Source organism: Mytilus galloprovincialis, chromosome 7 (assembly GCF_965363235.1).
Source record: "Mytilus galloprovincialis chromosome 7, xbMytGall1.hap1.1, whole genome shotgun sequence".
NCBI classification, from domain to species: domain Eukaryota; kingdom Metazoa; phylum Mollusca; class Bivalvia; order Mytilida; family Mytilidae; genus Mytilus; species Mytilus galloprovincialis.
Window position 1 is genome coordinate 71,423,735 of NC_134844.1, and position 16,898 is coordinate 71,440,632.

The window sequence follows — 16,898 nt, forward strand, 5'->3', positions numbered from 1 at the left end:
CCTCATTGTCAGTTTTGAGATGTAAGTCAAGGTACGACTTAGCTGTATTCTTATAATCCGTTATTTCATTAACGATTGCTTAGATGCGTCTGACAAAGTAAACGAATGTTGAATTACTTAGCAAGATGCCAACATCTATATAGCAAGCGTAACAAATGTTTAAAAAAATATGCTAGCTACTTTTTTTCTTTGAACACAGCTCTTGTACCAAATCTGCCTCATATGAATAAATAAAGAAGTCGACTAGGTGATGAACACAGTTGATAATGATGGAAATATACAGATGGTTTGTTCAAAATATTTCTCAATGTGTAACAAATATGTTATCAATCTAGAAACCAAGATTCTAAATAATTTAATTTTCAGAGAATAGTCTGTATGAGTGTTTTTTTTTTTTATTATAGTACTATTTCCTCCTTCATTAGACCAGATAACTACATTGGCAATTCATTTTAAAGTAAATACGAATTTATCTTTTCGGTTTGTCGTTTAGTTTGGAATTAGAAATATTGTTATAAATAGAGAATGAAAATGGGGAATATATCAAAGAGACAACAACCCGACCAAAGAGCACAACCAATGGGTCGTCAACACAGCGAGAAAATCCCGCACCCAGGGGTGGTCCTCAGCTTGCCCCTTATTAAAGATGTGTAACAGTTGAATATTGATATGAATTAAAATAGTTAGAAACGTAGATTGAATGTACTCTAAAAGAGAATTTTTCGGTATTCAAATCAGACAATTACTTCGCGAACCTTTTTTGATTGCTGATACAATTAAGGTCAAAGTTTGGCTCAGAATTGTCATAGTTTGGTTCATGTGTTTTAGTGGTTCATATGTTTTAGTGGTTCAGCTCTGTGATTCGCATATGAATTGAAAGCATTGACGCACATAAACATACTTTATATAGCTAATGAAGGTAAATCCAGAAAAGATAAAGACGAAAGTCATTGATTGTTTTTGTTTTTACAACACACGGTGTCGATACTGTTGTTAGAGGACAATCAGTCCCCGAGTGTATCATCAGTTAAGTATTTAATATGTTGATACTACCATCATTTACAAACAAACACAAATTCACTGAACTAGTACGCATTTTTGTTAAGCATTGTTAAGGGGGCAGCTGAAGCCTAACTCGGGGTTCGTGCCTTTTCGCTCTGTTAAAGACCATTTTTGTCTAGAGCTGTTATCTGCTCCTTGACTGGATTGTTATCTATTTGACACGTTCCCCATTTTCATTCTCAACTTTATATCAAACCTTCTGATATTTTCATTTATCATAAATATATTTTTTTAATTTTTACGTGCTATTTTCTTTTAAACTGTTTCGGTTTTATACATGTGTATGTCTTCATCTTTAACATATTTGCATCTGAGTGTCCTAATATAGGTTAATCCCAAAATACAAGAATGCATAAAATTGATTACGTGCTTTTTCCTCTTCAATTTTTGAAATACTGTCAACAAACGTTGTCGCAGATCCTTTTGTGTTGTGTTTAGACTATTCTACTGTATTTCACCATGTTCACGGTAATACAGCTTCACCGTTTTACAATGTTACGGTTTTGTGCCTGGATGATTAAATCTACATTTTACTTTTTTTACTTGATTTTCTTACTGCAAAAATAAGTTGTAAACATTAAATTTAAGATATCAGTAAGAAAGAAAACGCACAACGATCAAACTCCATATGAAGCTACAAATGACCCCGACATAAGCATATGTAAAACAGTTCAAATGAGAAAATAAACGACCTGATATATGAACAAAACACAAAAGAAAAACAAACATGATCTACAGTTAAACACAACAACCACATATTTACAGGTTTCGGACTTAGGACATGCACATACAGTCATACGTGTAACGCTTCAAATCTAGAAAACACTGTATCTGGTATTTTGTTCATATCAAAATATTTTAAAATTATTTTATGTGTTTTTAGATAAGATCTTATATCAACAAAAAATATTGGAGTTATGTTGTTCTTATTTCCGTATTTTTAGGGCATGATCATATTCTTTGTTTGATATATTGTCAGCGGGAGGTTTTTCTCTATTTATTTTATTAACGAAAATATTATACATGTTGCTTTTTACGATTTACAACTTGTAGATAGAGAATTTTCGTTAAATAAAACAAATATTCTAAATAACTAAGATCCTGATATTTTTTTTATTAAATCTCATTTGGTCATCATTTGAATTTAACCTTAAACTTTTTCTTTCTCACACATTGGTTATAAAATAACTTATATATTTTTTTTTAATTTTCATCCGAATTTAACTCGAAACAAATAATTATGAATTAAATTTAAAAACCTGAGCGTGACATCGATTACGTTTTGTGAACCTTGTGACAAAACGGCTATACTTTTTGAAAAGATTTAAAAATCTTGTTGGCTAACGAATAAAACAGTTTTACACTATATTGTTTACAAAGAACAGCAGAAAAAAAAAATTACAGCCAACTTTTATTTTCTATGATCTAACTATCAATATTTGATATACAGCCGGTGAAAACCTCAATTTTAAAGAAAATACAGCAGTGTTTTATGTTCTGACAAGATGGCTATACCTTTTGAAGTCATTGCAATATAAACTATACGTATCTTGCAGGCAAAAAATACCATGAACCAGCCAAAAAAGAAGAAGATAAACTTTCAAAATACCATAATTATTTTTCCTCTCAGCTTTTCCAATTTCACGGTATAAATGCGCAAGTTCGATATACACTTCCCTTGCATATGCTTGGACATTTTTTTCAGTTTACAGTTTCAGTGCTCATGATTTTCTTTAACACGCAAATAACTGTAACAATAGCCATACTCTTGTGAAGTTTTACGATGATAGGAGCAAAAATACGATATGAAAGAAACGGAACTCCTATCTTTTGCACACAAAATGTAACTTTGCACATTACGGTTTTGCGAAAAGAATGGGATAATTAAGTGTTAAAATTTTTGGTATTTTAAATTTCGGTTTCCATTTTTCTTTGTCAAGTCTATTGTTATGAATTCAATCAGAGCTCAATATATCTTTATCGGACTGATCAGTCTACGTATTTATTTTTATGATCATCTATATCAAAATGGAATTCGTACGAACATTGTGCGCAACGCCAAAAGATACCGAAATACACACTCAAACTCATAATTTGACAATTGCAGTGCAATGACAAATAAACAAATTATATTCGTGTTTAGTTTATAACACTTTTTTGTTTTATCTTTAGCTTTTTCTTAATCAGGTGGCAATGCAGATTAATACGCCAAACGCACACGTCGTCTACAGAAGCCTCATTAGTGAAGCTTTTTAGATCAAAACAATAAAAAAACAAACAAAGTTGAGGAGCACTTACGGTCAAATATTCCAAGGGGTTTTGTGAAATAGCTTTAGCGCGGTGACAGAAGTGTAAAAAGTCGTCGAGATTACAAGTTTAATCTCCCCAAATAACACACGGCTAAAATGGTCTTAACTTAAAAACCAAAATATCGTCTTTATGTTATGCCCTGTGTTCGATTTGGAGATTAAGTTCGAAAAAATCTGCCTTCAGTCACCGCACTACTTAGGTACTCTTTCATTTAGTAAATTCAGTGATGTTTGTAAAACTATGAATTTAAAACGACAGCAGCAAGAATCGACAACAGCCTTGTTCAATTTTATGTCTTTAATTGTTAACATGATTGTTTGCCTTTACTCGGACTGTTTAATTAAAACATTGTAAGTTTGAAAATGGTAAAATGGTGAACAAACAAACAAGGGCTATAAACGCGTTGTTTACATAGTTTAATAATATATTTTTTTAAGTTTACCAGTCAATCATCATGACAACACTCTTCAGCGGAGTATTTATATGTATTACATTGCGTAGACTGGGGACTGGCTTTATTTTTATGGCTATTTCACAATGAGCAAAATGTCAATTTAAACTTGTGCCACGTTGTAAGATTCGGTTCCGATTACAAGCATATTATTTCAATAACTAATAGACTAATTAAAACGTGTGTTCGTCCTTAAGACTGGTCATTTACTTCGCAGTAACGATTTAACTTGGAGATAATTTGATATAAATGGAGTTAACCTGAACGTTTTGGAATCAAAATGCAAAACAATTAATTATCGAAAAAGTCCTGAAACTGTAGACATCGTAAGCGTTTACGGTTATGAACTTGAACAACTCTGCAAAAATCTGTGTCTTACAAATGTAACAGTTCTGTCTAACGAAGAATCTATCAGAAGTAAATATTAAAGATTGTGTGTGAATCGTCAAGTATCAAAGAACAAACACACGTCATTCATTTATGAACGTCTTATCGCAATCTTTATTTACTCAACTAGTGATCTCTTTGATTTGTTCAGATAAGTTAAGTTTAGAATGAGAGTCAACATACACAAAATTCGAATTTATTTTTTTTATCAAGGTTTTATCCCCGAGGGTATCACCAGGCCAGTGGTCAACACTTCGGTGTTGACATGAATATCAATAATGTGGTCATTTTTACAAATTTCCAGTTTACAAAACATTGAATTTTTCGAAAAATAAGGATTTTCTTATCCCAGGCATAGATTACCTTAGCCGTATTTGGCACAACTTTTTGGAATTTTGGATCCTCAATGCTCTTCAATTTTGTACGTGTTTGGCTTTATAAATATTTTGATATGAGCGTCACTGATGAGTCTTATGTAGACGAAACGCGCGTCTGGCGTACTAAATTATAATCCTGGTACCTTTGATAACTATTGACGTTGACCAATGTGAGGATTATTAAGACTTTTTGTTCTCTTTTAATAGAAACTATTCTGTTTAAGTGTGTAAAAAAATGAAAAATATCTTATCAAACTATACGATTTGCAACAAATTTAGGTTCCACTAACTAGTATTAACAGTTTGCATGAAATAGTCTATCCGATAGCAAGATGCAATCTCCTCCTACTATAAACCCATTGATCTGGATTAAAGATGAGAAAATTTACCGCCACCCTTAGATAACGCATTTCTAAATGACCTCTTGTTTCTTGCAATAATTTTTGAATTGACAGAAAAGATAATATATTCGACAGCTCTTAAACTTGTAGAAGGAGTTGTCTGTACTGAATATGGGATGAAATATATGTTGTCATTTACACATTTTACACATTTACTTAATATATAAGACATGCTTTGTTCCATATTTCAAATACATGTGCTTTAAGTAAAGACTGAGCAACACGAACCCCATTCAGAAACGGGGTGACCACCTATGCTCATGAAGATAAAGTAGATCCTGTCTCCGAAGGGGCTTCCACTGTTTTTCTTAAGGCAGGTAAAATTCGATGACAAGTTACTTTCTATGATGTCATAATCGTGAAAGGATTCGGAAAACCAGGACGAGATATGACTTAATTCAAATAATATTATGAAAGAAAGCGAAGTTCGAGCTATACAAGAACACTGAGAAATGCAAGTTGGACAGTGTCTTTAAGACTACTCCTGGTAACCACATTTTAATTTGTAAAACATTCTTGTGTTATCCTTCCGGCATTTAATTATATTCCCAAGCATGTTTTATGTATTAGTTACGTATAGCAAAGAAACAAACATCCTAGAAAGTATCCTGTTGTTGAAGTATGACATATCAAAACAAAAAAAAGATTTTTTTCCAGAACGCATTTCATAATAACACGAATAAACAAAATAGAAATAAAGTCGCCATTAACGAAAAGTCTTGATGATTGACTAAAATGATATTTTTTAGAGTAGTCCCTACATAAATTATACCTAATAATCTGTTTAAGTAATTTCTTATTTGTTTGATAAGTTGAGAGCTATATCCAATTATAAAATCATCCTTACTATCAAATAGTGTTATTAATCCTGACATGAACTGTAAACGCATACGTTTTGTTTTTATTTGTAGACGTATATGACTTCGACTTCGTATCTACGAATTTATACATCCTACAGAGCCAAACGGACTTCGAACATAGTATATATTCTAGAAAAGGAGAAAACAGCTATACATTATATCATACAAACTCTTTGACTGATTTGTATATTGACTAAAACAGTTGAATTATAATCATGATATTGACAGTTGTTACAAAGAAATTGTCTGATCATGTCTTTGATAATTACTGCTTACAAGCCAATTACGACAACACTACGATAAAATAAACAGAAGAAAAAACGATAATCAATTTCATTATTATTATTCATAGATAAAGTCTACATCACAGTCCTTCATTTTCTCTTTGTATATTTCATCAAACTTTTCATTTTGTGCTACAGTAAACCAATTCTTCCAATCGCCTATAACACCTAAAACCATAAAAGTGAATATTACTGTGGATTCATTATAATTCGTTGATTTCCAATTTTCGTGGGTTTCGTGGGTACAGGTGAACCACGAATTCAAATGTGCAACGAATTACTTATTTTCAATAGGCTCTGTATACAGAGATCGGCAAAAACACGAAAACAAATATCCATGAAAATGTAAGTTTTCAGCATTCCTCAAAAATTGATACCCACGAAAATAAATGAATCCACAGTATATTACCAACTATAATTAATTCTTACCATGATCAGGTATTGCTTAAAAAGACTAGGTTATTGGTATTATCACATAAAGAAAAAGGTCAAACGTGAGTTAAGGATGTCAGATATTCAATATCATCTAATTTTATCTAGGAGGTGCCTTTAAAACAAATATACTTGGTAAACCCTACTTTTCCCTTCATTTATTTTTATAACATATAGTCTTTGCATTGGAACTAAACATCTTTATTTAAAAAAACAGTTATAACAGTTGTTGGCATGACACGAGTTATGTTCTTCTCATATATTTTATAATAGTGTGATACTAAACCCCTAACGGGAAGGGATTGTGCCTGATAATCATATAAGACATTATCTTTCAATCAGTTTAATTGAGATCTGGAGCTGGCATGTCAGTTAACTGCTAGTAGTCTATTGTTATTTATGTATTATTACCATTTTATTTATTTTCTTTTGTTACATCTTCTGACATCGCACTCGGACTTCTTTTGAACTGAATTTTAATGTGCGTACTGTTATGCGTTTACTTTTCTTCATTGGCTAGAGGTATAGGGGGAGGGTTGAGATCTCATAAACATGTTTCACCCCGCCGCAATTTTGTGCCTGTCCCAAGTTAGTCTTAGTTTTATTTTAGTTTCTTGTGTATAATTCGGAGTTTAATGTGACGTCCATTATCACTGTACTAGTATACATATTTTTAAGGGGCCAGCTGGAGGACGCCTACGAGTGCCGGAGTTTCTCGCTACATTGAAGACCCGTTGGTGGCCTTCGGCTGTTGTCTGCTCTATGGTCGGGTTGTTGTCACTTTGACTCATTCCACATTTCCTGTCTCAATTTTATATAGTTTAAAAAGCCATTTGTGAAATTCTTTAATTAAATCTGTTTTTATAGATTTGTAAAGACTACGTGTTCTTTAAAAATCTTAAAAGAATCATTTTCAGCCAAATTTTCATTTCGTATATCTTAAAAATACAGTTTTTAATAAAAGTCAAAATGACAGTAACCAAATACAAATGACCAATAGACATATAAGAAGTCATTTTATCTATTACTATAAAATTACCTTTCCGGAATAATGTAGATTGTTGCTTGGGGTCAATTATTCTTGATGAATCATACTTGTGCTTTTTGATATTATCAAAACTGCACTTCTCTATTATTTCTCTAATGAAATCGTCAGTTTGCGAGACATTTATAAAATCGGCCATTTTTTTAATCGTTGAGAACGGATGCTGAAACATAGAGATGACGAAATTTTTTATAAGAGTACCATTTTCTTTTGAAGCTGTGAAAAGGAACTATAATTTTACAAGATTTTAATTTCTTTTTTTAATTTTGAGGGTTTTGGAGCAAAATTTTAATGGCACTACATTGATAAAAGCAAAAGATTCCAAATATCGGCATAACATTCCACAGGAGGATCGAACATCCTTAAAACGAAAAAAAAAGTATTATTAGCTTGCTCTATTATTCATATTTGTATTCGGCAAATATAAGGGATCACGTTAGTTAAAATGTCGCAAACGGGAATTTAATGAGGTTCATCATATTTTAAAGGTTTACGAATACCAGTGATTTACAAACGTAAGGTGCCTGCAACACCCATGGGGATTCTTATGAGATGTGAATATATCTAAATTAATGTTATTTGGTGTCATAATTACAATTATCTATTTTCATAACATAACTGAATCCTTCTTATTGTAATTTCAATGATGTCTATGACCGGAATAAATTTTCGAAAATATTATGCTACCTCAAAAGATTCTAAATTTTTAGAAGAAAACAAATGTCAAGTAATGCATCTATAAATCGACTAACTAAATGTTGGTAATTTGAATTCTTAGGACTTTTCAAGTTTATCATGATAGTATGTAATATAGTTGTTTGCACACTTACTAATTTCAAATCTTCATATTTAATTGGTAGTATATTTGCTGTTTTAATGTGTGCCGCCTTTTCAAACTCCCTTGTATAGTTGAACCAACCTCCAAATAAATCGTCTGAAAAGATTTAATTTTAAATTTACAATTTAAAAAAAAATGAATGTGTTACTGAATCAATGCATGATGATTTTCGTTGATTATTTATTACGGTTGCTGTTATTTTTGTCCGTTTGAATTATGCTACGCTTTTCATAAATGGGCCTTTTACAGGTGTCTATAAATAGCTATTCCACTTTTGAATACGTAAGGTCACCTGAGATAGTTTTACTTTGTCATTTCAACTCAGACGAGAAATTGTTTTAATGGTTATCATACTCAATCTTCTGATTTTTAAACGATGTGCAGAGGTACTTGACACTCTGTGCTGAAACATCCTTAGTTAAAATATAATTGATTTCAAGTAAAATGCTGCAATTCCATCATTTCTATGATGAATAAAGACTACAAGTGTTGTACGTGTACCTTTAAGGATCATATTGTCAAAGAATTCATCCCACGTCCAGTCGGGAATTCCGAGCTTTCCTTTGAGAAATGTGTAATTAGAAACCCATCTATCTTTCGGATTTCGATTCAGATATATCATTTTGTATCCATTTTTCACATGATGAGTTGGTAAATGATGTAAAGGCAAATGTATTGTAAATAGTCTAGGGTCATCTACTTCATCTAACTTATCCATGAAATAAGCAGCAAATTCCAAATACATGTGATGTAAAGAACCTTTTGTGTTATATTCTACAGACTGAGAGAGTAACATGGACAATATCTCATGGCACCAGTGTGTACCTATAAAAAAACAAATATTTGATGAACTCTATGTACATGTGTTTGTTGGATCACATCTAAGGTGCAAATTTATACAAAACTTTAATTTTATATTAAGAAAACAGCAGAGGAAATTGATTCATATCTAGTTTTCATAATTGATGGACACATACGCACGATGGCACAATGAAAATATTCAGACTTGCACTTCAAATACCAAACAAATGTGAGACTTTTTAAAATACAATTTACATATACTATTATTAAGATTGTCAAATTATATTAAAAAGAGTCTCAAAATATCGATGTGATGTTTTCAAATTTGTAATCATAAGTATGTAAACACAACACCAAAAACTTAAAGACAACACAAAAACCCACCAAATACCGATTTGATCTGAAAAATTAGGATATAAACACAAAACACAATAAAATATTAGCTAACTTTGCAAAGATTTCAAAATTTCTGACAGTGATAATTGTTAAAAACATCTATCGTTACAAATTCTGATTTTCTCAAGACTCCTACCCGAAGTACTATGTAAATATTCAACAGACCAGATGTGTTGTACTTTATACTAAAGACGATAGTTCTATCATCTCTTATAAACCCCTCAACTATAATACAACAATGCATTTCATCACTTTCTTTCTAAAATTGAAAAAAAAACATAAATAAAAAACTAGAACATATAGTAAAAACAGAAGCATAAATGATTCCTCTTTGAGAAAACACAAACAATTTGTGATATTTTTTTTCCTTTTCATATAGATTATAAATAATTGTTCATAAAAATAACTATTATAAGAATCATCAACTTTACTTTGATATTTCATTTTTGTTTGTACGTGATGCACATGATTCATTATTACGATTGGCAGAAATAAAAACCTGATTTCATGGAGGTACACAACAGTACATCTGTGTCTTTTGTTTTGACTGTCCGAAGAGTTTCCAAATGCTTTTCTATACCATGTTCCGTGATGAGGGGACCCGAAATAAACGTTTCCTCTCCTAGTCGAGTAAACGGATAAATCACCAAACCAGAATCGATAACGCTGAAAAATAAACGCAAACAAACATGACAAAAACAACATATATTAGATGTACGAGTTTCTGACATCGGTAAATAGTTCATACTAGTTACACAAAAGTGGAACAGAAATGACATAGTTTTACGTAAAAGCTTTCTCAGCAGCATATTATAGGAGCAGAGATATTCAGCGGGCTTACAACAAAACAAATTATTAAAGAATCAAGATACACCACAGTCTCTAAAGCACTATACAAAACATTGAACAACGCAAACCAAACAATTTGGGTGAACATGTGTGTTATGGAGGATCAACAGCACCTCCATGAGCAGATTACATAATGTCGTATGAAATTTGGTAGCATGGCGCATCCAGTATTATTCACTTGTCTTTAATATGTTTATGTTCGAAATAATTAAGGATGTACTTAGGTGACGTTTTGGAATAAGTGTCAAATGTTCGGACTGCTTGGTGATTTACAAAGTCAAATATTTTGCAAAATAGCACCTATTGAACTTTTAACATAAGACTTAATAGCTCATAAAAGGTGACTTGACACAATTTAAACAGATTTTTTTTTTTTCTTTTGATTTGAGATCCAAATCATACAAATGCAAATATAAGGTAAAAGTCCGATTCAGCCTTTTCCCGCCACATTTTAGAGATCAAATATCCCGAAAAGGAGTTCCAGGACCTATCAATATTTTTAGCTTAATTTGATCCTTAACTGATACTGTTTCAGCTTAAAGTATCAATTTTGATTTCTTGATTTATTTAATTTTACTTATGATCACCTAAGTACATCCTTAATATACATTTGTCCCCCCGTTGACACATACATTTCAATGGTTATATATAACTACTTGTATAATTTGGTGAAACATTCAAGCTGTTCCCTTTTTGTGTTGTCGTTAGTGTCTATAATGTTCTAAAAGAAAAGTTTGTCGAGGCACTTGTTTCCAAAGCTGCTTTTATTGAACATTACCTAACCATAGTCCTCAGCATTTTAACGATAATTATTTGTTCTTCATGTTTTTATTTCGTGACCTACTCTGACAAGAGTATTACTGCAGGTCGAAAAAAAAAATAAGGACTTACTATACTTCCATATCTCAGTCAACCCTTATTGTCTTAATCCACTTTAAAGGCATACGATACAGTAACAGGGGAGGTAATGACGCTGCAAACGTAAATTTATATTTTCGCGACGTCGTACTTTGACATATCGGGAAAAGATGCATTTTTCGGCTGATTTTTATCATTCAAATTGGTTTAACTTGAAAACGAGTTCATGGACCCCTCGCTTTTAAAATGACATTTTGTTTGATTACGTATGAAGATTATTAGTACCAATTTTCAATTTTAAATTTAATAAATGTATAAGATTTTTTTTTCTTAATGCATGAACAATTGATAAATATGAGTTATTCTCAAGAATGAAATACACAAATTTATAAAAAACGTGCATAGAATAGATGTTGCAAATAATTTAACAAAAATAGGTAATTCTTTCGAAAGGAAAGAGACGCTCAACAAATCCGAATTTTGAGCAAATATCTGAAATTTCTAAAAAAAAAAAAAAAAAAAGAACATGAAGGTATATTTTTTATCACATAGTATTACTTGATTTAATCATGTAAAAAATAGCCTATATGCAAATTTTCATAAAAAATTCTTATGGGATCAAAACTATATCATACGTCCTTAAACTAGATGTCCTCCGTTATAAAGACAATTACTGTTAAAAACCAACACTCACAACACCTTCCTTAAAATGTATAATACATAATATGAATCATCTATAAACGATAGGGAAAAACATTCTAAAACCTATAATAGGTTGCATTTCTGTAAATATTGACAACGCAATTTCCCATAGGAACTCCTTTTACGGCTAAAACTGTGAAGTTTTGAAAAAAATCTTATCCTAGAATTAAAAGTTCATAAGCACCACAATTTTTTTCAAAGGTCAAAATATAGGGCTGTGCGGCATATTTTCAACGTTTATATGCCCTGAACTTCCTCTTTCGAATGAAAGGTTACCACATATTTCAATGTAAACTATATGCACATGTTTATTTACTGGTAACCTTCCTAAGTTAGGTCTCTGTGAGATGGAACACAGAAAGCATAACTTGGAACCAGTATGTAAACAAACTTAATTTTCTATGAATATTCAAGATCTCCTCAAAAGAGGCGTGTTTTGAGAAACAGCTGTATTTACAAAGTGCAACCTATACAACTAACTATTCAAATAGAAAACTCTCTAAAAGCAGTTTTCTCACATTAATACTCATTTATCAGAATTATAGTCTTAAAGAAATCACTGAGTATACTCTAAGTTTTTTTACTATGCATTTTATACCCCCTCCCCTGTTTCAATTTTTTTAAAGAATTTGAAAATAAGACTTTAATTATTGCCAGCTTACCCGTATTGCATATTTTCTGATAAAAAATGCTTAGAACCTGTTTAATAGTTATCAAAGATACCAGGATTATAATTTAGTACGTTTAAAACTGTTTTGATAACATATTTAAAGCATATCAGAGTACTATAAATGTAATGTTTAGCAGTCAATCATTACAACATTCAAGATTATAAAAGGTATCCAATCCAGCCCCTGTCTCCAGTCCACATCTGACTGTATGCCTATTTGTCAATTAAAGAACACATTTTCTGCCACAAATGGTCAATTTAGAATTCTTGTCACAACAGTATCATCTGTAACCATATATCTGAAACAATTTAGCTAATATATATACTAGAAGTGTTCAAACAAAGCCATATTTGCAATAGTTGTATGTATGCGGATACCAGTCTGAGATATAAATTCACTTAAAATGTTGTAGAGATGACTGCTAACATCTGATTTTTGCATAACTTCCAAGCATAGTTATTGTTTTCTATATCAAGAACTTTAAAATCATAAAATCATAGCATTTACAAGTTAAATTATTTGTTTTATGACCCAGAGGTAGGCAATTTTCTATGTTTTTTGCCCCTGGGGCCTCAAATTTCTTAAATCTTTCTGCTGTTTCTGGCAATTTGGAATATTTAGTACATATGCAGGATAGAAGACACTATTGTATTTTTTCTTGAGATATTTTTGTTTTTCTAGCTTGTATTTATTATACCGTGGTGACAAAAAAGCAGATTTAGGTGTTGCGGCTTACTTTTGGGTTATCGAAAGGACACAAATACCCCAGAAATAATATTCAGGAAGGATCAATGAGTTTCAATGACTGCGAAGAGTAAATATAAGCATTTCTTAACAATTCAACTTACAAATATGCAAATATTAGGAATTAATTTTGTATCCAGGACTTTAGGTAAACTGTGCATACTGTAAACTGTGAATTTGTGCTGAGTCATCATATTTAAGGCCCAGGATTGTACCAATCTTCATTAAATATTTATAAAACTTCATATTTCAGTTAATTTCTTTAAACATGTTAAAATCTGTGAAATAAAGCAAATTTGGTTAGATTCTGAATGTTTCCCTTTTTCACCCTATATAGGTTGCACTTCTGTAAATATTGACAATGCAATCCCATAGTAACTCCTTTTACGGCTAAAACCACTTGTACTATGAAGTTTTGAAAAAATCTTATCCTAAAATTGATTTGCATACGGGCTATATATCTTCCAATTGATACGATATTCCCGTGCTTGCATTTCCTATCATGATTTTCTTGATAGAGGGTTGCTGCTCACAAGGAAGCTATTAAACCAAGAGTTCCAAATGGTGAAGTTGAAATCATACCTTCGTAAATTTTACGGACGCCATCACGAGTTGGTTGACCGTTATGGAATTACTGTTTCACAAATGATATCGGATTTGTTCCTTACGTCGTAACTACAATCCCCTTCCCTTTCATGAATGTGACCTACCGAAATAGACTATTTACCGGATTTGTTATCACATAAGCAATACGACGGGTGCCACATGTGGAGCAGGATCTGCTTACCCTTCCAGAGCACCTAGAATCACCCCTAGTTTTTTGGTGGGGTTCGTGTTGTTTATTCTTTAGTTTTCTATGTTGTGTCATGTGTACTTTTGTTTGTCTGTTTGTCTTTTTTCATTTTTAGCCATGGCGTTGTCAGTTTGTTTGGATTTATGAGTTTGACTGTCCCTTTGGTATCTTTCGTTCCTCTTTTTTAAACTAACACTAATTCTCTTAACTACCACTGCCTCGAATGAAAGGCTACCACAGATTTTAATGTAAACAATATGCACATGTTTATTTAGTAGTAATATTCCAATGTCATGTCTCTGTGAGATGGAACACAGAGAGCATAACTGGGAACCAGTATGTAAACAAACTTAGTTTTCCATGAATATTCAAGATCTCCCCAAAAGAGGCGTGTTTTGAGAAACAGCTGTATTTACAAAGTGCAACCTTAATTAACAAGAGGCTGTCACAACGACAGCAAACCGGATTTATTAACATTTATGTGTGTCCTGGCTATATCACAAGAACCATTACTGATGAATGGTGAAAGTGAAAATCGTCAATATCAAATTTGACCTCCATTTTGTCATCAGTATCAACATATTAAAATTTGAAAAGCTTAGATTGAATGGTTCATGAGTAAATGCAACAACCTGAATGGAAACGCCATTTTACGATCTTTCAAGAACCATAACTCCTGAACGGTAAAAGTCAAAATCGTCATTATTGAACTTGACCTCTATTTTGTCATCAGTAACAACATATTAAAATTTCAAAAGCTTTGGTTGAATGGTTCATGAGAAAATGCAACAACCTGAATGGAAACGCCATTTTACGATCTTTCAAGAACCATAACTCCTGAACGGTAAAAGTCAAAATCGTCATTATTGAACTTGACCTCTATTTTGTCATCAGTAACAACATATTAAAATTCAAAAACTTTGGTTGAATGGTTCATGAGAAAATGCACGGACACGACGGGAAAAACCATTTTTCAATCTTTCAAGAACCATAACTCCTGAACGGTAGAAGTCAAAATCGTCATTATTGAACTTGACCTCCATTTTGTCATCAGTAACAGCATATTAAAATTTCGGAAGCTTTGGTAGAACAGTTCATGCATAAATGCACGGACACGACTGGAAACTCCATTTTTCAATCTTTCAAGAACCATAACTCCTGAACGGTAAAAGTCAAATTCGTCATTATTGAACTTGACCTCCATTCTTTCATTAGTAACAACATATTAGAATTTGGGAAGCTTTGGTAGAACAGTTCATGCGTAAATGCACGGACAACTCCATTTTTCAATCTTTCAAGAACCATAACTCCTGAACGGTAAAAGTCAAAATCGCCATTATTGAACTTGACCTTTGTATAGTTGTCAGTAATAACATATTAAAATTTTAAAAGCTTTGGGTGAACGGTTCATGAGTTAATGCACGGACAACATTTGATTGCCGCCCGCCCGGTCACCCGCCGTACATCCCCAAATCAATAACCGACATTTTTGTCACAAAAATCCGGTTAAAAATGTTAAACTTTTCTTCTTGTGTTTATGTCAGAATATCTTTTACGTTAACATTTTTTTATGCTATGAACAGCAGAAAGCCCTTCATACGAATTATAATTATATAAGTATTTAACAATACATTTTACCTTTCGTTATGTACTTCTAGTGGAACATCGTGTGCATCCGCCATTTTAAGTTGCTTACTTATGTACAGGTAATGTTTATAGTATCATTTACAAGTGAGTGTATTATAACAAAGGTTAGTAAATGTAGCTATATATAGGTACAGAGTAAAATAACTGTTACAAAAGGCCATAGGTAGAACGCCGACTATGTTAGTTAAATTGATATTTACAGATGAAAATGATATAAATGTGTGTGTAAAAATATCGGAATGAATGAAAAATTTTGATTAAAGGAGATGGATACACAGTTATGTTTTGAAATGTTGGCCCTATTATCATGGTTATGATCAACATATATAAGGATTTTTTTTTAATTTTACAGTTAAATCCATTTTAATTTGAGTGGTTCTCAACTCCACTATAGAAGAAAGATTCAATATAACTGATGTTCAACATACCAATTGAAAGAATTTATAGTTTTTGATGATAAAACATTTCTAATTATAATAACCTACTATTTGGCTTTCCCTAGTAATGGACGAAAATTGTTCATCAATACTCGTCTCCCACATGCTTAATCTGTACTTATACATCCCGTCGATGTGTAATTGATCTATGGTAATAGGTTGTATTCTTTTCTTTTATTTTCGCTAAATTAATGTGCTTTGTCGATATATTAAATAAGAAAGAATATGTATGACTGCCAATGAGACGACTCTCAACGAGAGACCATATGAGACAGAAATTAACAGCTATAAGTAACCGTATAGTTTTCAAGTGAGCAAAACCCATTTCACATTTAGACATAAAAGGCCGCGAAAAGACAAAATTGTAAAACAAGTCAAACGAGACATTTACGGCCTAATTTTTGTAAAAAAAGAAAACAAAACAAATATGAAACACATCAGCAAACGACAATCACTTAATTACAGGTTTCGGACTTGGGTCAGGCACTATCATATAGAATATGCCTTTTCCTGTTGCTTTGTTTCGTATGACGTGAAACTTCAAGTGAATGTC

The 16,898-nt window shown here is 31.9% G+C and overlaps 1 protein-coding gene across 1 annotated transcript; it reads right to left on the reverse strand.

Annotated features, from left to right (window-relative positions):
• Positions 1-6,174: 6,174 nt before the first annotated feature.
• LOC143083600 (sulfotransferase 1C2-like) lies at positions 6,175-16,002 on the reverse strand. Its single transcript, XM_076259868.1, has 6 exons — positions 15,900-16,002; positions 10,144-10,310; positions 8,949-9,272; positions 8,440-8,543; positions 7,604-7,772; positions 6,175-6,300 (listed from the first exon to the last, which is right to left on the reverse strand). The coding sequence occupies exons 1-6, from the start codon at positions 15,941-15,943 to the stop codon at positions 6,191-6,193; spliced, it is 918 nt and encodes a 305-aa protein (XP_076115983.1). The 5' UTR covers positions 15,944-16,002; the 3' UTR covers positions 6,175-6,190.
• Positions 16,003-16,898: the final 896 nt, after the last annotated feature.

What these genes read in the sequence shown, in the direction of transcription:
- LOC143083600 (XM_076259868.1), bottom strand. Translation starts at nt 15,943, where the DNA reads ATGGCGGATGCACACGATGTTCCACTAGAAGTACATAACGAAAG. An exon ending in CTAGAAGTACATAACGAAAG is followed by an intron (nt 10,311 to 15,899) that starts GTAAAATGTATT and finishes TTTATTTTTCAG; the next exon opens with CGTTATCGATTCTGGTTTGG. An exon ending in TGACAATATGATCCTTAAAG is followed by an intron (nt 8,544 to 8,948) that starts GTACACGTACAA and finishes AAATCTTTTCAG; the next exon opens with ACGATTTATTTGGAGGTTGG.